This window comes from Hevea brasiliensis, chromosome 14, assembly GCF_030052815.1.
Source record: "Hevea brasiliensis isolate MT/VB/25A 57/8 chromosome 14, ASM3005281v1, whole genome shotgun sequence".
Lineage (NCBI taxonomy): Eukaryota > Viridiplantae > Streptophyta > Magnoliopsida > Malpighiales > Euphorbiaceae > Hevea > Hevea brasiliensis.
In genome coordinates this window covers 33,152,200-33,169,656 of record NC_079506.1, presented here as the reverse complement: position 1 = coordinate 33,169,656, position 17,457 = coordinate 33,152,200, and the positions used below count along the sequence as shown (strand labels likewise).

Genomic DNA, 17,457 nt, shown 5'->3' with positions numbered 1-17,457 from the left:
TCCAATATCTTTAAATAATCATCAATTACAAGCTTAAAGCTAACTATCCATTATCCCAATTATACCCAAAAGAACCCTTACTACATAACTGCTCATAATAAATATATTAGTTAGTTCCTCTCATTCTCTTATAGACATAACTTAATATATATATATATATATATATATATATATATATATATATATATATATATATATATATATATATATATATATATACTTACTATAAAAACATTATAGAATAATTGACAAGAATTCCTTCCTTTTGAATTCTATACCTTTTCTTCATTTTAGGCCAAGGCTTATTTCCTTCCATGGGATTGTAATGGACAATAGTATTTTCCGTTTTGGACTATGCCTTTTTCTCACCTACTGAAGACTCTCTCCCCCAACAAAACTGCAATGGGCAAGAGCCCCTCATTATTAAGTAAAGCCACTCCTTAATAATTGGTAAAGCCACTCTTTGTAATAAGCAAAAGCCCCTCTCCATTGGCAAAGCCACCCCTCAAAAATTGACATTGCCACTCTCTGTAATGGGCCACTTTCTATAATAGGTGAAGCCCCTCTTCATGGACAAAGCCATTCCTTAGAAATTGCAAAAGCCAAATAACTTTTTACCATGCACCTATTTATGGTTTAATCCCTTCAATCCTAATCTAATTAAAAAATCACACTCAATTTATGAAATGGCATAAAAAATAAGAATTCTACTCTATTTAGAAAATATTCCTCCATTCTATTTGAGGAATGCTTCTTCCACTCAAATTAGCAAAATATGTTTTCTAAATCCATAAGGATTTTATGTTACAAATCTAACAATCTCCATCTTGACTCAAAATCCATCAACCATTGCATATCTCAAAATTCTTTGGTGTCTTCAATCATCAAATCTCCATCTTATGTTTGAACCCTTCAAATCTTTAACTCTCCAAACTTCATCTTGGATGTAACTTGCTTTTTTCTTCTAAAATCTTCGCGTCATAAACTATCTTGATTTTGCATCAAGAGCTTTACCTCAATTTCAACTCTCCACTATCTAGAGTTTGCATTACAATTGTTGCATGTGCAACTTCTACATGTCGTAGCATGGAGCGCCACCTTTATCCAAACTTAGCAAGATCATCCCAAGCTTGATATCACTTGTTATGCGTTGCAAAAGCGTATAAATTGCAAAAAAATAAAGTAAACAACCATAACAACAAAATTTACATGGTTCAGCATCTCAACATATGGCTACATCCACGGGCATGTCAGCTTCCACTATATTCAAATTATTATCAATTATAAGCTTAAAGCTAAATAGCCATCATCCTAATTACACGTAAGAGAACCCTTATTATATAACTGCTCATAGTAAATATATTAGTTAATCCCTCTCAGTCTCCTCTAGACATAACATAATATATATACTTAGTACTTTAACTACATTATACCTCAATGGATAAGAATTCCATCCTCTTTAATTTTATATCCTTTCTCCTCCTTAGGCTGAAGCCCATTTCCCCTATGGGATTGCAATGGATAATAGTCTCTTCCTTTTGGACTATGCCCTTTCCTCACTTATTGAAACCTCTCTCCCTCTATGGAACTGTAATGGGCAGGAGCCTCTCATCAATGTATAAAGCCATTGCCCAGCTATAGATAAAAACACCCTCTATAATTGGTGAAAGCCTATCTCCTTAGGCAAAGTCATTCCTTAGCAATTGGTAAAGCCACTCTCTACAATGGGTAAAGAACATCTGCATGGGCAAAGCCATTCTTCATGGGCAATGCCACTCCTTAGCAATTGACAAAACAAAATAATTTTTTACTATACTCCTATTTATAGCCTAATCCCTTCAATCCTAATCTAATTAGAAATCTCACTCAATTTAGGAATAATATTAAATTAAGAGTTCTGCTCTACATAGAAAGTATTCCTCCATACTGTTAAGGAATATTTCTCCTACTCAAATTAGGAAAATATATCTTCCAAATGCATAAGGATTTTGAGTCACGTATATGACAATCTCCATCTTGATTCAAAATCCATCAACCAATGCATACCTCAAAATTCTTTGGCGTCTTCAATCATCAAATCTTCATGCTTGCGCTTGAATCCTTCAAATCTTTAACTCTTCGGTCTTCACCTTAAATGTAACTTGCTTCTTTCTTTAAAAATCTTTGCGTCATAAACTGTCTTGTTTTTGCATCATGTGCTCCACCTCAATTTCATCTCTCTACTATCTTGAGTTTGAATTACCATTGTTACATGTGTGACTTTTATATGTCGCAGCATGTAGCTCCACCTTTATCCAAAGTCATCAAGATTATCCCAAGCTTAATACCACTTTTTATGCACCACGAAAGTGTATAAATTGGAAAAAAACAAAGCAAACAACCACAATAACAAAATTTACATGGTTCACCATCCCAACATAAGGCTGCATCCCTAGGAATACCATCATCCACTATCTTTAAATTATCATCAATTACAAGCTTAAAGGCAATTGCCTATCATCCCAATTATAGCCAAAAGAACCCTCACTACATAACTACTCATATTAAATATATTATTTAGTCTCTCTAAGTCTCTTTTAAATATAACCCAATATATATAATTACTACTCTAATTACATTATGCACCAATGGATAAGAATTCCTCCCTCTTGAATTTTATACCCTTTCTCCACCTTAGCCCGCAACCTATTTCCTTTTGCATGATTGCAATGGACGCTAGTCTTTTCCTTTTGGACTATGCCCTTTCTATACTTATCAAAACCTATCTCCCTCTATAGGACTACAATGGGTAAGGGCCTCTTATTAATGGGTAAAACCACTTTTCAACAATTGTTCAAGCCATTCTCTGTAATGGGTGAATGCCCCTCTCCATGGGCAAAGCCACTCTCTACATTGGGCGAAGCACCTCTACATGGGCAATGCCATTCTTCATGGGTAAAACCACTCCTCAGTAATTGGTAAAACCAAATAACATTTTACCATACTCCTATTTATAGTTTAATCCCTTCAATGTCCTTCCATGGGACTATAATGGGCAGAAGCCCCTCATCAATAGGTGAAGCAACTCTTTATTAATTAGCAAACCCACTCTATGGAATAGGCAAAAGTCCCTCTCAATGGGAAAAGCCACTCCCTAGCAATTGACAAAACCACTCTCTGCAATGAGCAAAGTCCCTCTCCATGTGTAAAACCACTCTCTATAAGCAAAGCCACTCCTTATCAATTACTTCAATCCTAATCTAATTAATATCTCACTCAATTTAAAAATAACATTGAAATAGGAGTTATACTCTATGTAAAAATATTTCTCTCTTATACTGAGGAATATTTCTCTCACTCAAATTAGGAAAATATGTTTTCCAAATACACTAGGATTTGGAGTCACAAATATAATAGTAGTTGTTAATACAATGATGAACAACAAATCAATAAGACAAATTAAACATTCAACCTCCTCAGAATTTCACTAAACTCATGGCACTAAGCATATAAGTGTGCAACCAATCTTAGGGGGTCCAAGCATCAGTTTCCCATACCACTACTATAATGCTTGGATATTAACATCATTAGGGCAGAGGAAAAGTGTCACCAAACAAATCGAATAAAAAGGACGTAGGTGGTAACTTACCCCTTGCGAAGATCTACTATCTTTTTAACCATAAGCCTAATAAGACCTAGATTTGGGATAATGGATTGGAGAGAGGGAAGGTGTTCGACACTTTCTCCACCTGGGCTTACCTTAGAGCAAAAGTCAGTCTTTACTAATTATTTATTAAAATCTATGAATGCATATTGCATGTGTAATGAGGGTTGTATTCACATCATGTTCAGAAACCTCCTTCTACATATCCCCGCCATCTACACCATCATATGTAACTCCTATAGACGCTGACTCTGTAACGGCCTGGCTCACTAGTGATATTGTTCGCTCTGGGCCGAAGCCCTCACGGTTTTAAAATGCGTCACTAGGGGTTACGAACTGCCAACTTATAAACCCAGCATCTCTCCCGTGTTTTGCCGATGTGGGATTTGCCTAGGCTGTTACAATCCACCCCCCTTATGGGACTCAGCGTCCTCGCTGAGGTTTGCCCCACCATCGCTCAAGGTTGCACGCGGAGCGGCTCTGATACCACAAATGTAACGGCCCCGCCCACTAGTGATATTGTCCGCTCTGGGCCAAAGCCCTCACGATTTTAAAACGCGTCACTAGGGGTTACGAACGGCCAACTTATAAACCCAGCATCTCTCCCATGTTTTGCCGATGTGGGATTTGCCTAGGGTGTTACAGACTCGCTATAGGAGTATGAAAAGTGCAATTTATGTTCTGCATGAGATGTATCTAGAGATGAAGCTACTCCCTTACCAAAAATAACCATCCAGCCATGGTTACTCTCTATTAAATAGTTTCGTGTAATCAAAGGAAGCATGTAAACTTGGCTCATATGGCAGCTTATCCTTAACCCTATATGTGTAACCACTCTTACATCCATCCAGATTATGATCCAAGTATCCACACCCATAACAAAATCAAGTAACCTTTCATAGCAAAAATACACCCACACTTTAAGCTAGAGCTAGAACCATTTAGCACCAAACACCTCATTTCAAAGGCTTTATAATATTGATCTCAACCTAAAGCCATACCATCTGACCTTATGTTTGCATATCCCTTTCATTAGACTCATGTAAAACCCCCATAATAGATGCCAAACGATGAATAACCTCACGAGTCTTGTAGTTAAAAGGAAGATTGCACACTTAAGTCTAAAAAGAAGCAACATTCATCACTATATTAAATGTTTATTCTAACCAATATATCCTTTTGACCAACATCAATTGTTTATTAAAATGCCATGGCCCTCCCTTAGAACCTGATCCCTATTTCCGTTGTCTTCAAACTCATAAACAAAATGTCCTTCACTAAGCACTTGAATGGTAAACTATCAAGACAATCTCCAAGCTCCATACATCGCTTATGATAAGCCATTATTGCTTGTGAAACAACTCTACCTACAAGGTAGCATTTATATTTGTTTCTAATCCTTAGATTACCATTGATAGCCATCATAGTTGCCTCCTCATCAGTGAGAGTGAACCTCTCCCACAACTAGTCAAGATCACTTGCCATCATAAAGAAAAAAAAAAAAAAAAAAAGACAAAGAAGACCATAAATCCAATACACGCAACACTTTACAACAATGAGGGAGTTGAAAACTACAAAAATCCCACAAAGGGAACCCAAAAAACCCTAATCCTAGTTACTAGAGAAGGAATTAAGACTGATATCTTGTGGGAGATCCTTGGACAAATCAAATAACTACTCTTTCCATATCTTGTGGGAGATCCTGGGAAAAATCAAATAACTACTCTTTCTTCTAAATCAAGATAAACTTATTAAACTCAAAAGGATTAGACAAAATTAGAAACAAAATGTACGTAAAATTTGGTCTAAGTTTTTTAAGATTAAACCAAATTGAATTGATAAATTTTTGTAAATAGTTATTTATTTGGCTAAATATATAAATTGACACTTGAAATTTATTTAAACAATTTTGTGACACTCTTAATTTTAATTATGAATTATTTTATAGCTACAGTTTTATTTTTAAACTAATAGATTCCTAATTATACAAATTCTAAGTGCTCTTGTCTCACTCATATTGATAACATACGGATAATACCATCACCTTTTTTTTTTAAGAAAAAATTACTCATTCTCTACCATTTCTCTAGCCGAAAATAAGTCCATGCATTTAATTAATTGATTCCAGTTTTTGGTGCAGGGTACGGAAACGTTTGATAGATGGATAGAAATGACATGGAAATCACTCTACAAGGAATTCAAATGGATGAACAAGAAAGTGAAAGACTAGTCCCCGATAGCCAGGAGATTCCTTTGCCGCCTAAGATTTGTATATACAGGATTTCCACTACAATTCCCAAAACAAATCAGGTAGCCTACATTCCTCAAGTAATTTCTATCGGCCCTATTCATTTTGGAAATCCCAAATTGGAGATGATGGAAATGCAAAAACACATATATATGGATGCATTCTGTAAAAGGGTAAGTAAGAAGACAAAAAAGAACTTGCAAGCAAGTGATTTGTTTCGCATTATTATAAACCATGAAGAGCATATACGCAATTGTTATGCAGACTACTACCCTCCTTCTGACGAATTTTTATACATGGTCTTGTTTGATGCGGTGTTTATCATCGAGTTTGTGTTGAGAGGCCTAAATCCTAGATATATAAATGATTTTATAATTGTTCAACCTGTGTTGAGAAAAATGGTGTTACTGGATTTGTTTCTGCTTGAAAATCAGCTACCATATTTTGTTCTTGACATATTATATGCAGAATTGAAAGAAAAAGAAAAATTTTTTAAGCTTGTATGCGACTGCTTCCTGATAGACAATCAAAATCAAGTTTTTAATTCCTTGGAGGATGACAAAATGTTGCATTTTGTTGGTTTGATGAGATACATTTTGTGTGGTGCACCTCAAAACTGGACATGGGATTCTTATCGGATCAAGCTCAAGTATAGTGCAAGTAAACTGCATCAAGCAGGAGTAGTGTTTAAGGTGGCAGAAGGCTGTAAGTCCTTGCTAGACATAAATTTTGAAAGTGGTGTGTTGAAAATGCCAATCCTTGAAGTCGATGAAAACTTTGAAACTGTGCTTAAAAACGTCATGGCATTAGAGCAGTGCCATTATCAATGTGAAAGTTATATCTGCAATTACATTTTTCTGATGGATCATCTTATCAACACTGCAGAAGATGTGGATTTGCTAACTGAGGCAGGAGTAATTATTCACTGGCTAGGTAGCAACAAAATGATGGCCAATTTGATTAACAATCTTTGCAAAGGAGTTGAGATCTATGGGTCTAATTACAATAATATTTGTAGACAGTTGAATGAACACTATGAGGATCCCTATAATCATAGGAAGGCAACCCTCAAACTCGTATATTTCAGCAATCTTTGGAGAGGTACTGCAACTGTTATTGCGACACTGCTACTGATTATGACTTTGATACAAACCATATGTTCCATCAAATCACTATATTAAGCTCAAACATTGGTAGTATTGGCTCCTTTTATTGGCGGTGTGTCTGTGGGTGTGTTTTATCGGCTGTTTTTTTTATTCTGTATTTGATATTTCCTTTGCTTCTACAATTTGAAATTGGTATTGTGTCTATATAGGATTTTTTGTGAAGTGGCAGGTTCTATAATAAGCAGTGACTCTATTTACACTTTACGAGTTTATAATTGTAATAAAATTATTGCCTATATTTGGATAAAATTTTTGTATAATCGCATTCCACATTTATTACTTTATATGTTTATTAACCAAATTATTCCTAAGTAGAATATATAGCATTTTAGAGGAGAATTACAGTATGATCTCTTGTTGGGATTGATGCATTCAAGACTTAAATATATTTAGTATGATTTTTTTTATTATAATTCAAATTAGGATTCTAGGTTTATAGCGGGTGGAGATTTTTGGGATGAGCAAATAATTAGTTCAGTTTCAAACTTAAAAAATTAAAAACTAAAAAAAAAAAAAAAAAAACAAATAAAATCACTGACTTAACTTGACTCGGCATGCACTGACATCTGGGAATCGACATGCACTGCTTCTACTGTATGGGCCTCTGTAATGTCTTCGTCGACCACAGACAAGGAACAATTTTGGATATTTTTCCTTTTTGTGAGGGTATTTGGCTAAAGGGAAAAGTAGGAAATGAAAAAAATAATATGGATTTGGGAGATTCTTTTTTCTCTGATTTATTACTTTGATACAACGATTTCAACAAGAAGACTACGAGAGATGGAGGAACAAGAGGTAGTAAATGGCGAGGGCTAAGGTGCTCTTTAATCTTCTCTCAATCTTGCTTTGGCTCATTTTTATGATGGGAAACAAACTAAAGAAAGTAAAGGGTGAGCCTAGGCTGCAGGGCTCCAGCATTGGGCTATAAATAGTCCCTATTTGACAAACTAAGACCGCTTTTTTAATATTTTGATTCAGTTAGGGGTGGCCACGGTTCAGGAACCGCCGGTTATGGTTCCTCAACCATCGGTTCAAGTTCAATGAAATCATGAACCTAAATCAAACCGTCATGGGACGGTTTGGAAGACGATTTTTGAACCGCCGGTTCCGGTTCGAGCCCCGGTTTAAAACGGTTTAAAGGACAGTTCGAAAAATGACAGTTCAAGACGGTTTGAAAGCGGTTTATGGGCGATTTAAGAGCAACTTAAAGGAAAAAATTAGAGAAAAATTTTATTGATTTAGAATTTAAGTTATATTTGTAAAAATATTTTAATTTTTCTTAGAAATCTTTTAATCAAAATAAAATAAGAAAAATAAGAATAAAAATAACTTATTTTTAAGAAAAATTTAATAAGCAAAAACTTGAACATATTAAAAAACAAGAGATAAAATTAATTTAAAAAAAATTAGAAAAAGCATGAACTTAATTTTGCCTATATATCCGTTTAGGACTTAGAGGAATCAAAATTTTCAGTTATAAATTGAGAGAAAGGAGATTGAGGTTGTTTGGTCATGTGAAGCATAGACATAGGAAAGCTCCAATTAAACAAGTAGAGCATATTGGATTGAGGATAGAAAGAAAATAATAGGTAGGCCTAAACAGACTTGGAGGAGAATAGTACAACATGACCTAGAAGCATTACACATTTTCGAGGATTTAACCCAAAATCGTTTAGAGTGGAGAAAGAGAATACATATAACCGACCCCAATAAATTTTTTGGATAAAAGTTTAATTGAATTGAGTTGAATTGAATATTACTTACCCTTTTTTAAAAAATTATATGATAATTGATAATTAAAAAAATATAAAAGAAAAAAAAATCAAAATAGAGGGTATTGAAAATTTTATTGAAGATATAAAATAATAACAGAGTAATTGAGATCGTATTAAAAATTTCAGTGAGCATAAAAATAATAAAGTAGAGAAATTGTGAAAGTACTGATAATTAAAAGGAGTGTAGAAAATAATTATTTAGAAAATTTGAAAGAAATTGAAAGAGTATTAAGAATTAAAGAGAGTGTAGAGAATAATTGTGTAGAGAATTAATGATATATATATATATATGAATTAGGAGTAGAGTGAAGTATTTACTAAATTTTTTTGTATTTAAATCACCGGTTTGGTCCGGTTCGGAGTCGTCAGTTCAATCCGGTTCGGAACCGCCGGTTCACGGTTTCTAAAAATTATGAACCTGAACCAAACCATAGAAGAACGGTTTTGGTCCGGTTTGAAGCTGGTTCCAGTTTTCACCAGTTTCGGTCTGGTTTTAACTGAACCGGTTTCGGTTCGGTTTTGATTCGAAACCGGACCGTGGCCACCCCTAGATTCAGTTCCATTTTCTTAAATTATATTTAACATTTGAAAAGATTAATGAAATTATTCTTTAAAACTTTTAAAATTAAATCAAAATAAACTAACTTGTATAGAAAATTGAATCAAAATTTTTAAATCAATTCAACTTGAATGATTAATTCGATTTAAATCAAATTATAAAGGAATTTTCTTAACATGAAGAAAGGAGGGGCACCCCAGCTTCTTGCTAATTTATGATTCCTATGAGAATTTAATAATATCATACCACATTTAAAATTATACTTTACGTAATTTCCTAGTTTTTCCCTTATTTCACGAACATGACTCGCTTTCCTCATTGTTCTGTAGAGATTCAAGAATAACAAGCATAACTTAACTGCCATTGTGCCACACTTGAAGCCATGCAGTGGTGGATTTGGTTGCTTACACCTCATAGAAGCTCAATTTGATACAAAAGATGAGGACGACACCATGAATGGATCACATATGAGCAATAGTTGGTGACTTCAATATTCAAGCAAAATCCTAGTTAATTTGGAAGAACTTTTCCAATTTGAGTGGAAGAAATATTTCTCAATAGGATGGAAGAATATTTCCTATATATAGTAGAATTTTTATTTTAGCGTTATTTCTAAATTGAGTGAAACACCTAATCAGATTAAGATTGAGACATTAATACTATAAATAGGATAATAGTGAAATGGTTATTTGGCTTTGCCCACTGAGAGGGGCTTAGCTCATGGAAAGTGGCTTCACCCATGGAGAGTGGCTTTGCCCATGGAGAATGGCTTCGTCTATTGAAGAGTTGCATTGCCCATGGAGAGTGGCTTCGCCTATTGAAGAGAGTGGCCTTTAGATCATGGAATGAGACTATCACCCATTGCAAAGAGGGGCTTTGCCAATTGCTAAGGATTTGGCTTTGCCCATTGAAGAGGGGCTTTTACCTATTGCAGTGGAGAGAGGCTTCAGCCAAAGGTGGAAAAAGAACATAGAATTCAAGATGAAGGAATTCTTGTAAATTGGTGTGAAAACTCTTGCCCATGCAGTTGAAGATACCCTTCATGATATAGTAGTCAAAGTAGTAAATATATTGTATTATGTCTAGAGGAGATTAAAAGGAATACTAATGTATTTACTATGAGCATTTATGTAATATGGGTTCTCTTGGGTGTAATTGGGTTGATGGATAGCATAGCTTGGAGCTTGTAATGATGATTATTATATGATGATAGTAAAAGATGGCATATCCGTGGATGTAAACCTATGTTAAGAGGGTGAACCACGTAAATATTATTGTTTTATGTGTTTGCTTTGATTCTTTGTAGTTTACAGGCTTCCGCAGTACATAATAATATTATATTTTTATTTAACACTATGTAAATTGTTCATCCATTATTATTATTTTCTGTCCCTTTTCAATCTTTATCTCTAAACAGGCACTTTCTCTTGAACCTTTAGAAATCTCTCTCTCTCTACATATATATACATATATATATATATATATATATATATATATATATATATATATATATATATATATATATATATATATATATATATATTATTAGATTTATGAGTCACAATCCTAGTTGATTTAGAAGACTTTTTTCTAATTTGAGTGGGAGAAATATTCCTCAATAGGATAGAGGAATATATTTAATATATATAGTAGAACTCATACTTTAATGTTATTCCTAAATTGAGTGAGATTCTTAATTAAATTAGGACTAAGTGACTAACACTATAAATAGAAGTATTGTGGAAAGATTAATTTGTCTTTGCTCATAGTGAGTGGCTTTTTGCCATAAAGAATGTTTTTGGCCATTGAAGAGAGTGGCTTTGCCCATGGAGAGTGGCTATGCCCATGGATAAGGGGCTCTTTCCCATTGTCGTCCCATTGAGGGAGAGAGGCTTCGGCCTAACATGGAGAAAGGACATAGAATTCAAGAGGAAGGAATTATTGTCCATTGATGAGAGGGCTCTTCTAAATGTAGTTGAAAATACTCTTTGTGGTGTAGTAGTTAAAGTAGTAAATATATTGGGTTATGTCTAAATAAGACTAAGAGGACTAACTAATGCATTTACTGTAAGCAATTATATAGTATGGGTTCTTTTGAGTGTAATTGGATTGATGGGTAGTATAGTTTTAAGCTTGTAACAATGATTTATTATTGATTATAGTGGAAGATAGCATGCCATGGATGTAGCCCTATGTTGAGAGGGTAAACCATGCAAATATTAGTATTTTATATGTTTGCTTTATTTCTTTACAGTTTACACACTTTTACGATGCACAATAATTAGTATCCACCTCCAAGTCAAAGAAAATTAGTTTTCACAACTTCTGCAAAAGTCAATTTTTCTCCAGGGTACTTCTTTGTACTCTTGATTGTTGATGCTTTCTCTTGCCTCAACTTGCATTCTTCCAAACAATGTGCTTCCTTACAATTTATAAAGATTCTTTGCACCAATCTGTTCACCCTTTATGATCACAAGAGCATCTCGATTAACTCTTATGACTCCACTTGAATTGAAAACCCATAACACAAAGAATCCAACTTACCTAAGGAAATTAAGTTTCTTTCGAATTTAGAAACATACCTCACTTCATCTAATAATTCTACACAATCACCATGTAACTTGATCTTTACTCTGCTAACACCTTTGACCACTATTTTGTTCCTATTGGCTAGTTTTACTTTTCATCCTTTCTTCTCTTCAATCACATCAAACTACTCCCTCTTTGAGCAAATATGGAATGGGCAAGCAAATTTCATTAACCACTCATCTGGTAATGGGTCTTTTGCCTTTTCCTTATCATCATCCGCATTCAAACATTCACTGCCAATACCATCATTATTTACAATTGCAACAGTTCCTTTTTTTTTTCTTTTCCATTACTCTTTTTATAATTTTTAAACTCTACAATATCTTCCTTCATCTTCATACAATGGTATTGAATGTAGCCCTTCTCATGATAGTAGTAGCATTCTCTATCTTTAAGGTTTACTTATGGTCTCGAGCTTAATCTACTATTCTTTCTCCAATTATTTTCATGTGGATTGCTTCTACCACGATTAGAACTAGCAATAAAAGCTCTATCTTCATTGTTATTACCTGTCTTCTTGAACTTCTCATCATCCAATATAACTGCGGTAACCTCCTCCACCTTCAAAGTCTCCTTCCCAACTATTAGGGTTATCATTAAGCTTTTATAACATTGTGGGAGAGAGGTTAAAAGCAAGAGGGCTTTATCTTCTTTATCCACCTTCATGCCATCACTAGCCAGTTAGGTAATTAATTTATTAAAAACACTAAGGTGATCCCTCACATTAGTACCTTCATCCATTTTGAGTTAGTACAACTCCTTCTTCAAGTACAAGTGATTTGTGAGTGACTTTAACATGTCCAAACTCTCTAATTTCTTTCACAAAATAACTAGCAAAGTCTCCTTCAAAATATTGTACTTCACATCAGGGGCTAACGTTAATTGAATCACACTTATTGCCCTTTGTTGAAGCTCTTCCAAATTATCACCTTTTACGGTCGCCGGTTGCTTTTCGTTTAATAATTTGATTAACCCTTGTTGTGCAAGAACATCCTTCACGATGCCTTGCCACATACTAAAATTAATTTTCCCATTGAACAGCTCCACCTCAAATTTTGTGCTCGCCATCTTTGACATCTTGAACCACAACTTTGATACCACTTTTTGTGAAAAGCAAACCCACTCAAAATAAAGAATACAAAATTTAACGCGGTTCGACGTAAGCCTACTCCACCAACAAATCCACTACAAAGGAAAAATAATTACAGCCACTAATTATTTTTCTTGCCCTTACAAGTCACTGAAACAAAACTCATGGAATTTGACACACCTCTTCACTTTTGTGAGTTCTCTACCATACATATAAAGGTCAACCAACTACTCATATACATAGGCCACTAAAAAATCTAGTCCTTTTGGGACTCTAATTATTAAACTTTATAATTTAAATTCTACTAAACTTCCTATTTTATCTAATTTCCTAATTCTAATTTAATATGGAACCTAATATATATATAACATTGAAGCTTTTAAAAGGTTAAGGTTGGAGTTTCCACTAGGCTATCCTAAATATTTCCCACTTATTCTATAAAAACAATTGTATTGTTCATGAATTTAACAATGGATCATAATACTATTGAGTAAATAGTGCTAAAATTAGATATTAAGTGTGTACATGTGTGTGTGTAATTGAGTTGTAATTAATAAATTAATATATTAACTGTATAATTATTAATCTCTCTTCCTCTCAGATCTCTCCCAATCTTCCAAGCAATTAATTGTTATTAGTCTATCTGACTATCTTCACCTAGTATCCTTCTCCCTAAGCATTTTCTTTAAGCAGTACACATTCGTTCTCTTTTAAACTTTTAGGAATCTCTCTCTGTCTTTATTTAACCTTTAAATTGCTCTCTTTCTTTCTCTCTCTATTTTGAATTTGTTTGTGATATAATAATAAAGTGTGATAACATAATGAGCTATATAAAATTCAACTTTAACTCTAAGCTTTCATAGTTTCATTGTATAATTGTATCCTATAATATTTATATTTGTATCACATAGTAATTATTTTAATTAAATTTTTTTCTTAAAAAATTAAAATTATAATATATGTTTATGAATAAATTAATATTGTAATTATATTTAAATTGAATTTAATATAATTAATAATTAAAGGAAACTATTGTTGCATTTTTAAAACTACATAGTTTTGAATTCAACTCAAAAGTACGTAGTTTTGAATTAAAATACAAAATTTAACATTGTGGTCGTTTGTTGATAGATTAGAAGATACAGCTGCTTGCCTGATGCCTCCTCTACTCTTTTATTTCTTGTGACCCATTAGTCCTAGCCCCCATACACTCACTTCTTTGGGTATAGCATTTTTACTTCGATGTAGCAGATCCGAATGCGTCTCCTATCTCAACAGTTCCTAACACATCTCCTATCTAAACAATCCGAACGTGTTTCACACCTCTTATCATTCCTCTGACCATTTCTTCTTCAAAGAGTTATATATTTTCTTCCTGGGTAAGTTGTTTTCTTCTTAAATCTACCTATCAATTATGCTAATCTTTGGTTTGGTTAATGCATCTTTAGTGGTGATTATTTTTATGGATTTAAGTGGTGATTCTTTTGCTACTCCTTAGTATTGGACCCTCAAAGAGACAAAACTTAATTTAATTTATTTGTACCTTGTTTAGGTTTGGTTTGGTTAGTGCATGTGTTGACGCCATTTTAGTTTAGTTTGGCTAAAAATTCTCCACATCTTTCGTTTTGTCTCTTGGACTGTTTTAGTGTTTGATTGAATTTGTGTGTATCTTGCTTGATTCTTTTCCCTACTTTGAGCTATTATATCTCTTTGTGTATTTATTCTTTATCCATAAATTTTATACATTGTAAAGTAGACATGATAAGCTTTTCATAGGTATATTATTTGTATTGTTTGGATAAAAGAAGAAAAAGTTATGTTTTTTCAAATTTACTTGAAAGTCACCCAAAATTCAATATTAGGAAAGGTTAAAAAAGACATTTTCTAGCAAAATTCCTATGATAGAGCCCTTATTTTTTGAAAAATGCCCAACTCAAACAAATCGGAAGCATTTTGAAATTTTTGTTGTTAAAAATTAGAAAAATAGTAAATAATTTTTTTTTGGGAAAATAGTTTTCCAAGTGTTTTTTCAATGAAAAGAATTTCTACAAGGTCCTAAAAATATTTGAAAACTATGGGTGATGAAAAATTTAATTTTTGGGACATTTTTTTGATTTTTTTTGACAGTATTTTTTTTATTTATTAAATTTTATTTTAACTATCTAAAAATCATTTTAAAATGTCCAAAATTATTTAGATATTGTTCTAAATTATTTTTCACTCACCTGAAATATTTTTATCATTATTTTTATTAATATTATTTATTTTTGAGAAAATAAATATTTTATTTGAACTTTAAATTCTTTCTATATGTGTACAGAAATATGGTTCATCTTGTTAGAATCCCTCATGATCTTTATTGCTCTGTAAAGGGCTAAAGTATATGGTATAACTAGAGAGCTAATCAATTTAGAGATAGATCCTAATGATATTACTAATGGTTTGGAGTATCTTCTTAATCACATTATTAAGGTGAATTTGAAGATGCAATCAATAATTTTGGCGGGAGGTCTCTTATAGGAGAGTGAAAGATATAGGGTACTAAGGGCAGCATTACCTAATCCTAACCTAAAAGGAATATTAGATTCCATTTGGAAATAGGTAGATAAAAATACACTATTGGGTGTTATAGGCATCTTGTGATGGGATTCATCAAGGAATTCTCAAATTGGATTGCTATGAAAACAACATGTCTTTCACTTGATCTATATATACAAGATATAAAAAGACAATCCATGGCTAAGATAATGCTACTAAAAGTCAACCGTGAGTTGAAACATGAATTGTACAAAGAACTCATGGGATCTTTATTAGTTATAAGGGTATCCATTAGAAATTAGAGAGACATTAGGTTTCTTTATTTTCTAATCTATCTTTTTCTTCTACTTTTCATTGAACTTAGTGTAATGCCCTCACTTTAGGTAGTCTGTACATTCTACTATTTCAATGACTAACGTCTGTTCGGACAGCCAGAATATCTGAAACTACAATTAAACTAGTGTGAGGAGACATAAATTGATGAAATAAAGACCGAGAAAAATTAAGGGAAAATAAAATAAATGAAATGTAACTAGGTTAAAGGAGCCGGGACTCCAGCGATGGGTGACTGTACCGGAAAGCGACTGTGAAGACAGTTGTCGACCCCAGACCCATGAAGAACCCTGTGGAATAAATATTTTGGATTAATTGAAAGTTTTATGAGGAACAAATGACATTAAAAATGTCAAAAAAAATTTAAGAAATTTTGTCAATCGATACAGATAATTATAACCCGATAGACATAACGAAGGGCATTTTGGTCATTATACCCTTAGTGTTGAATTTTGATATAAATATCAATTAAAATGAGAGAGATTAAAATATATAAAATGAATTAAAAATCATGAAAAATGCAATGGAAATTGGGAAAAGAAAAGAAAATGAAATAAAAATAGAAATTACTACATAAGCGTGACCTCATGCTAATCTAAGCATAACCTAAGCATGATGCCAATATTATATCATTAAAATTTTATGTAAATTACCATAGGATATATATAAGCATAAAATGACAAAATAACATTTAAAAGCTATCTTCTTCTTCTTGAATCCTCCCATGGTCGAATTCTCTCTCTAAGCTCTCTCCCTCCATTTTTGCTTGCTTGAGCTCAAATTCCTTCCCTTTCTCACCATAAAATTCATACCTCCCTTCATTAAAAACTCACCCCACATCTTGGAGAAGATATAGGCAGCCAAGAAAGAAGAGATTAGTGAGGTTTTAGCAAAGTGAAGAAGTGATCCAACAAGGTTAGTGCTTAATCTTCTTTCCTTCCTCCTTTAATTCTTGAAGTGAAATTAAAATGAGTTGAAATTTCATGAAACTAAAAGAAATTGACAAGTATATGAGGGAGGGAAATTTCGGCAACCTTGGGAACCATAAGGTCTTGATGAATTCTTGAATGTAAATGTGATTTGTGATGTTGATTAACAAGTAAAGAGGAGTTGTACATTGATTTGCAAGTGATATGTTTGATATTGAAATTTTGAGTTTTGACCTAACTTTGAGAACCTTGTGTATGCTTGAAATTAGCATTATTGAGATGACTTGTTGACCTTTAGAAGTGCCATGTATGTCAAATGAAGTTTGGAAGATTGGAGGAAATGAAATTGGGAGTGTACATTTTCATGCAGGTTGTGGGACTCTTGATTCCAGTGTTGTCTTTGAGCCATATCTAGATTTGTGTTGCTCCAATTGGTATGAGGCCAATTGGAGGTGAAACTAGGATCAAAATGCCCCATTTTTAATGAAAAAACTATGCCAAAAAACTGTCTCCAAATTGACCTAAAAACTGCTTGAATTCGGCTGACCATACCCTAAACCCAGAAAAATGACCAAATGAACATGTTC

The 17,457-nt window shown here is 33.2% G+C and overlaps 1 protein-coding gene across 1 annotated transcript in view; it reads left to right on the top strand.

The window, feature by feature from the left end:
- Positions 1–7,292, top strand: part of LOC110635297 (UPF0481 protein At3g47200-like) — a 34,014-nt gene extending 26,722 nt beyond the window's left edge. Inside the window, exon 2 of the mRNA XM_021784580.2 lies at positions 5,784–7,292. Coding sequence (XP_021640272.1) covers positions 5,804–7,072 — 1,269 coding nt within the window. The 5' untranslated portion in view covers positions 5,784–5,803 and the 3' untranslated portion in view covers positions 7,073–7,292. The remainder of the gene's footprint in view (positions 1–5,783) is intronic.
- The last annotated feature ends 10,165 nt before the right edge of the window (positions 7,293–17,457 follow it).